This window comes from Rutidosis leptorrhynchoides, chromosome 5 (genome assembly GCF_046630445.1).
Source record: "Rutidosis leptorrhynchoides isolate AG116_Rl617_1_P2 chromosome 5, CSIRO_AGI_Rlap_v1, whole genome shotgun sequence".
In the NCBI taxonomy this organism is placed as follows: domain Eukaryota; kingdom Viridiplantae; phylum Streptophyta; class Magnoliopsida; order Asterales; family Asteraceae; genus Rutidosis; species Rutidosis leptorrhynchoides.
In genome coordinates, this window is record NC_092337.1 from 427,699,191 (window position 1) to 427,706,539 (window position 7,349).

At 31.5% G+C, this 7,349-nt stretch overlaps 1 protein-coding gene across 1 annotated transcript; it reads right to left on the minus strand.

The window, feature by feature from the left end:
* Positions 1–1,082: 1,082 nt before the first annotated feature.
* On the minus strand, positions 1,083–1,549 carry LOC139850048 (uncharacterized mitochondrial protein AtMg00300-like). The gene is made up of 2 exons (XM_071839644.1): positions 1,180–1,549; positions 1,083–1,114 (listed from the first exon to the last, which is right to left on the minus strand). Exons 1-2 carry the CDS (start codon positions 1,547–1,549, stop codon positions 1,083–1,085), a joined length of 402 nt encoding a protein of 133 aa, XP_071695745.1.
* Positions 1,550–7,349: the final 5,800 nt, after the last annotated feature.

Genomic DNA, 7,349 nt, shown 5'->3' on the forward strand with positions numbered 1-7,349 from the left:
TCATTGTCTCAAGCTGTTGTGATGGCTAAGATGGTAGAAAGTGATGTTCAGGCTGCCAAAAACAGAATGTTTGGTAATGTGCTACAACAAGGTGGACAAGTATCTGGTCAATCAGGATCTAAATTTAAGAAGTCTAGTGGGTTTAAATTGAAGGGTAAAAGTGGTCAGAGTAGTACTGGATCTGGATCAGAGAAGTCTAGTGGGTTTATATGTACGGAGTACTAATATTTAAACTTAAAAATGTAAAAATATTTTTAACAAATCTAAAATCTTCGTAATCAATTTACAGTCCAACTTTTATTTCAATCCATCAAGGACATATATCATATCTATATTAAAACTTACGAAACGTCAACCGAGTGTTACTAACGTTTACTAATAAATCTCGAAATCATTTATTTTTTAATATATACTCTTTTTATATATAAAGAGTTTTAAATAGCAAGTTTAACTACTAAATTAAATATTATATATATATATATATATATATATATATATATATATATATATATATATATATATATATATATATATATATATATATATATATATATATATATTTTAATATAAATATATATATTTACAAGAAATATTTATATACATACTTTTATATATATGTCTATACATTTATAATAATACCTTTCATTACATCGCACAATATTTTACATATTTATTTCCAACGATTAAATCATATATTAATTCAAATAATATTTCAAATTATTAATATATATATATATATATATATATATATATATATATATATATATATATATTTAAATATACATGTATCTATTTACAATTAGTTGTTCGTGAATCGTCGAGAACAGTCGAAGGTCAATTGAATACATGAACATAGTTCAAAGTTTTTGAAACTTCAACATTACAGACTTTGCTTATCGTGTCAAAAATATTAAATCGTATCGAGAGTTTGGTTTAAAATTAGTCAAAAATTTTCGGGTCACTACAACACTCTTCTCGAATAGTCATCAATAAAGGTTAACATGTATCTCGCACCACCTTTTGAAGGAATAGGAGATGGAGCCCAAAGATCTGAATGGATATAATCCAAAGTACCTTTTGTCCTATGAACGACTGTGCCAAACTTTATTCGACCCTGTTTGCCGAATACACAGTGCTCGCAGAATTCTAATTTTCCTATATTTTGGCCACACAGCAAACCTCCTTTACTAAGTTCCATCATTCCTCTCTCGCTCATGTGCCCAAGGCGCATGTGCCATAACTTGGTGGTATCTACATCCTTATCTGATAAAGAAACTCCAGCCGCACCAGTGACCGTGTTACCCTTTAACAAGTAAAGGCCGTTGAACCTTTCACCTTTCATCACAACAAGTGCACCTCTAGAGACTTTTAATACTCCACCTCGAGCTCGATACTCGCAACCGATGGATTCCAGAGTACCCAAGGAAATAAGATTCTTCTTTAATTCTGGAACATGCCTGACTTCTGTCAAAGTTCTCACCGTGCCATCATACATCTTGATTTGGATTGTTCCTATGCCAACAACCTTACAAGCTACATCATTTCCCATAAGGACTTTACCACCATTTATTTTTCGATAGGTGGCAAACCAATCCCTATGTAACGACCCGGATTTTTCCGATCGTTTTATACTTATGAGATTAATATTTACATAAAATAAACCTTACCAACATGATAAGCAATCCAAACTGTTGAGACTTATGTTTTTGAAAAGAGTTTCACACAACGTTTGACCGTCCAATTTGACCGATGATATCACGAACTATATAACACACGATAATTATACGATTATGTATATGTACATATCTATACATATTTAACATGATTTAAGGATGGTTTAACATTTTATTGTGAACTAACAACAATGAGTTATAAGTATACTTTGAGACCACTAACTTAAGTTATCAAAACGATAACTATATGTAACATTCTTTGACATATATACTTACAATATATAATGTGTTGGTGATCTATGTCACCAATATGATTTAAGTGTAATGAGATTAATTTGTAACCAAAATAATCTTGATAAATATCGAACAAGTTTGGGGAAGTGTGGAGTGCACACTTGTTTGAACTTATCTTGATTATGACGGGGGTTCGGGGGCAGCGCCCCCGATAAGCGGGGTCCAAGGGGTGGCAACCCCTGGCTGGGTCCAAGGGGTGGCAACCCCTGGCGGGCCCCTGGCTAACATTGCTTTGTTAAAAATGTCTTAAAATTTTATTTTGGCCCGGTTTGACCCAAAAATAAAAGCCCAGTTTTGAGCCTCTTTTACAGTTATAAACCCGTCCATATTTGAATTCTCGTTCCGATTCCTCAAAATTTCTACAAGTATATCTAGGGTATATGTAACCGTATCATACCCAGCTTCTATACGTATTTACTTTTGGTATATACCAATAATAAACTTCAATGATCAGCCACTAGACATGATGTTACATGTGGGAACCAGCCATTTAACCTCATGTGTGACTTTTGTGCAAGAAAACAAACTAAATCTCCTATATATCCACCCCATAATCATGCTATTTTGCACACACACATACAATTTCATTTCCAAATTTCTTTCAAGTTAATTCACTCCCTAATCTCTCTTCATTTACCTACTCAAGAACGTATCAATATAGTCATCCGATTTCAAGGAGATTACTTCCAATCTTTCAATCCCACTGCACCACTCTTTTGATTCCAAGATTTTTGATAATGCTAAAAACGAACATATATTTCATAGCATTATTCCTCAAGAAAGACAAGCTTTTAGTTGCAATTGTTCTATTTACAAGTGATATTCGTTTAAATAATAAAAGGTGAAGACAAAAGACAGATTCGACGAATTGAAGACGCAAACGACCAAAAAGCTCAAAAGAACAAAAGACAATCAAAAAGGTTCCAATTATTGATAAGAAACATCTCGAAATCACAAGAGTACAAGATTCAAAACGCAAAGTACAAGATATTAAATTGTACGCGAGGACGTTCGAAAATCCGGAACCGGGACCAGAGTCAACTCTTAACGCTCGACGCAACGGACTAAAAATTACAAGTTAACTATGTATATAAATATAATATAATATATAATTAATTATATTAATTATATATATATTATATATATATATTAAAAACCGTCGGCAGCAAGAAACTCCAAGGGTGTGAGCTGTAAATATATCTCCGCGACTCGCGGAGTTTTAAGGGCATTTTGCCGCGAGTCGCGGAGCCCCAATTTTCAACTCTGGCTATAAAGCCAACCGAATTCTGATCAAAATATATCATCTTTTTTCTTCTCATTCATACGAGTAATATATATATATAATTTATATTTTAATTTTAATTTTAATTTTAATTCTAATAATAAGGGTATGTTAGCGAATGTTGTAAGGGTGTAAGTCGAAATTCTGTCCGTGTAACGCTACGCTATTTTTAATCATTGTAAGTTATGTTCAACCTTTTTATATTAATGTCTCGTAGCTAAGTTATTATTATGCTTATTTAAAACGAAGTAATCATGATGTTGGGCTAATTACTAAAATTGGGTAATTGGGCTTTGTACCATAATTGGGGTTTGGACAAAAGAACGACACTTGTGGAAACTAGACTATGGGCTATTAATGGGCTTTATATTTGTTTAACTAAATGAAAGTTTGTTAATGTTAATATAAAGATTTACAATTGGGCGTCCCTATAAATTACCATATACACTCGATCGGACACGATGGGTGGGGTATTTATTTGTACGAATAATCGTTCATTTAACCGGACACGGGAATGGATTAATAGCCACTAGAATAATTAAAACAGGGGTGAAATTACATTCAAGGGTAATTGGTGTAATTGTTAACAAAGTGGTAAAACCTTGGTTTACACGCAGTCGATAACCTGGTGTATTCATTAAACAAAGTATTAAAACCTTGTTACAATTCGAATCCCCAATTAGTTGGAATATTTAACTTCGGGTATAATAATAATTTGACAAGGACACTTGCAATTTATATTTATGACTGATGGACTGTTATGGACAAAAACCAGACGGACATATTGAATAATCCAGGACAAAGGACAATTAACCCATGGGCATAAAACTAAAATCAACACGTCAAACATCATGATTACGGAAGTTTAAATAAGCATAATTCTTTTATTTCATATTTAATTTCCTTTATTTTATATTTAATTGCACTTCTAATTATCGCACTTTTATTTATTGTTATTTAATCGCACTTTTAATTATCGTACTTTTTAATTATCGCAAGTTTATTTTATCGCATTTTTATTCGCAATTTCATTATCGTTATTTACTTTACGCTTTAATTTAAGTCTTGTATTTATTTTATATTTTACATTAGGTTTTAACTGCGACTAAAGTCTTAAAATCGACAAACCGGTCATTAAACGGTAAAAACCCCCCTTTATAATAATAATATTACCTATATATATATTTGTATTTTTATAAAAGTAAACTAATATAGCGTTGAGCTTTGTTTAAAGATTTCCCTGTGGAACGAACCGGACTTACTAAAAACTACACTACTGTACGATTAGGTACACTGCCTATAAGTGTTGTAGCAAGGTTTAAGTATATCCATTCTATAAATAAATAAATATCTTGTGTAAAATTGTATCGTATTTAATAGTTTTTCCTAGTAAAATATAAGCTATTTTATATACACCTCGCTTCACATCAAGTTATTTTTGGCGCCGCTGCCGGGGAACTATCTTAAAAGCCGGAAGCGCAACGCTAATATATAAAAAAAAAAAAGATTTTTAGTTACTTTTATTAAAAATTCGCTTTTGTAAAAATACGTTTTAATTCAAAAATATAAAAAGAAAAACAAAAATATATGTATTTTTAAGATTTTGTAAATATTTAAGTTTTATAAGTTTCTTTATTTCTATTTTAGTTTATAAAAATATAAGTTTTATTTTAAAATCGTTTATTTAAATTAAAAACAGAAAACATAAAATAAAAAAAAATAAAAAAAAAATAAAGAAAAACGCGTAAAAACACAAAGCTGTCAACTGAATTCCTGAACCCCGCGACTCGCGGGGTTTTCTTCTTTAATTGCCGCGACTCGCGGAGGGTTTCTGACAGGCGACAAGGAAGCCCTAATCGAGCATTAATTACGGGATATTATTAATATTAATTATTAATTAAACCTAATTATTATTATTATTATTATTAGTTTTAATTTTACTTTTACTTTTTATTTATATATTTTAGTTAAATTAGTTTTATTAAATTGTAAAATTAATAGTTTTATAAAATAAATAATATAAAAATAATATTTTTATAAAAATTGTACTTTTTACAACTTTTTGTATATTTTTATATTTTGTACCTTTTTAATCGTTGTAGCGTAATATTTGTATTTTTAGCTCATATTTTAAACTTAGTTTTTGCTATAGTTATTTTTACTCCTATATTTTTAGGCTTTGCCGTAGAATTCCTTAAGTGCTTTTTCTTTAGACTAAGATTTAGGTGCTTTAGAATTTTGCGACGCCTTTTAAAGTTTTAGTTTCTTTTTAAGTTATTTCCATTTGGGATTTAGTTTTTCCTGTAAGCTTTAATATTTTTAGACCTTTACTATGTATCAATTATCATTCCAATTAGTAATTTCAATTTGCGATTATAATTTTAAGTTAGTTGTAGTAATAAGGTTAAATTAGTTAAGTATTTTTAAGTTTTTATAAGTTTCTTTTATTTTTCCGTCACCTTTTATTTTTCAACCATTTTTCTTTTTCGACCTTTTGCGACGAACTCTTTGTCTTTCTTATTTCTCGCCATTCTAGTTTTTAGGACTTAGAATTTTATTCTACTTCTTATCTAAATTTCTTAAAATTACGAAAATTTATTTTGAGTAGTTAAATTGATAGACATCAAAATTTTCTGGTTCGTAGTAATAGTTGGATTTGTACGTGGACCGGGTTATTGGAGCCAAACAGTCCTCAATTATATTGAGACCAAACGAATCCTGCCCCTCTGCTGCATCTTTTGGCTATTCGAAACGTGGGCAAAATCAGAAAAGTCTATTGATTGGATAACTTATTATAATTTTTCTTTCCTTTTTAAAACTAATAGGATATTCAGTGAATGCACCGAGCAAGACGTTCATCACCTTTTGTACGTTCACCACCTGTAACTCGATCAAGACATCGTTTAACAAATATAACCGCCGTTGATTTTTCTTTAGAATCGTCATCCAGTCGACCCAGTACTTCAGTTCAAATTTCCGATAATCCATTTTTTGAACCCAACCTCACAATTGAGAATCCAGAAAATATTCAGGAACGGTTCGTAGATCCTGAACCACTAAACTTTCCTCCAGAACCACCAATCATTCAAACAGAGATTGTTGAGGAACGAACTATTAAATCAGAATCATCTAGTGATACCGATTCAACAAATTCAATTATGGAGAATCTGGAACCTTTAAGTATGGAAGACCGAATGAGAGCTAAACGCACTGGCCAAGGTCACGCAATTACTCATCCAGACATTAATGCGCCAGATTATGAAATTAAAGGACAAATTTTACACATGGTGACTAATCAATGCCAATTTAGTGGTGCGCCGAAGGAAGATCCAAATGAACATCTACGTACCTTTAATAGGATCTGCACACTATTTAAAATACGAGAAGTGGAGGATGAACAGATATATCTCATGTTATTTCCCTGGACTTTAAAGGGAGAAGCCAAAGATTGGTTGGAATCGTTACCTGAAGGGGCGATCGATACATGGGATGTTTTAATTGACAAATTTCTTAAACAATTCTTTCCTGCATCTAAAGCCGTAAGACTTCAAGCAGAAATTGTTACGTTCACACAAAAGCCAAATGAAACTCTATATGAGGCGTGGACAAGATATGGAAAGTTGTTAAGAGGATGTCCGCAACATGGTTTAGACACCTGTCAAATAGTACAAATATTCTACCAAGGATGCGACATCACTACAAGGAAAGACATAGATATAGCAGCTGGTGGTTCTATTATGAAGAAAACCGAAACTGATGCTTACAAAATTATTGATAACACTGCTTCCCACTCACATGAGTGGCACCAAGAAAAAGATATCATTAGATCATCTAAAGCAGCTAGAGCCGATTCTAGCCATGACTTAGATTCCATTTCAGCAAAGATAGATGCTTTCGAGAGACGAATGGAAAAGATGACTAAGGATATTCACTCAATACGAATTAGTTGTGAGCAGTGTGGAGGACCACATTTGACAAAAGATTGTCTCAGTATTGAATTAACAATGGAACAAAGAGAGAATATTTCATACATAAACCAAAGGCCTGGAAATAATTATCAGAATAATTATCAACCGCCAAGACCTATTTACAATCAAAAC

Excerpts from the sequence above, each read along its gene's own strand:
- LOC139850048 (XM_071839644.1), bottom strand. The coding sequence starts at position 1,549 with ATGGGAAATGATGTAGCTTGTAAGGTTGTTGGCATAGGAACAATCCAA. Across the intron at positions 1,115-1,179 it reads GATGGAACTTAGTAAAGGAG|GGTCGAATAAAGTTTGGCAC; the intron begins GTTTGCTGTGTG and ends TTCGGCAAACAG.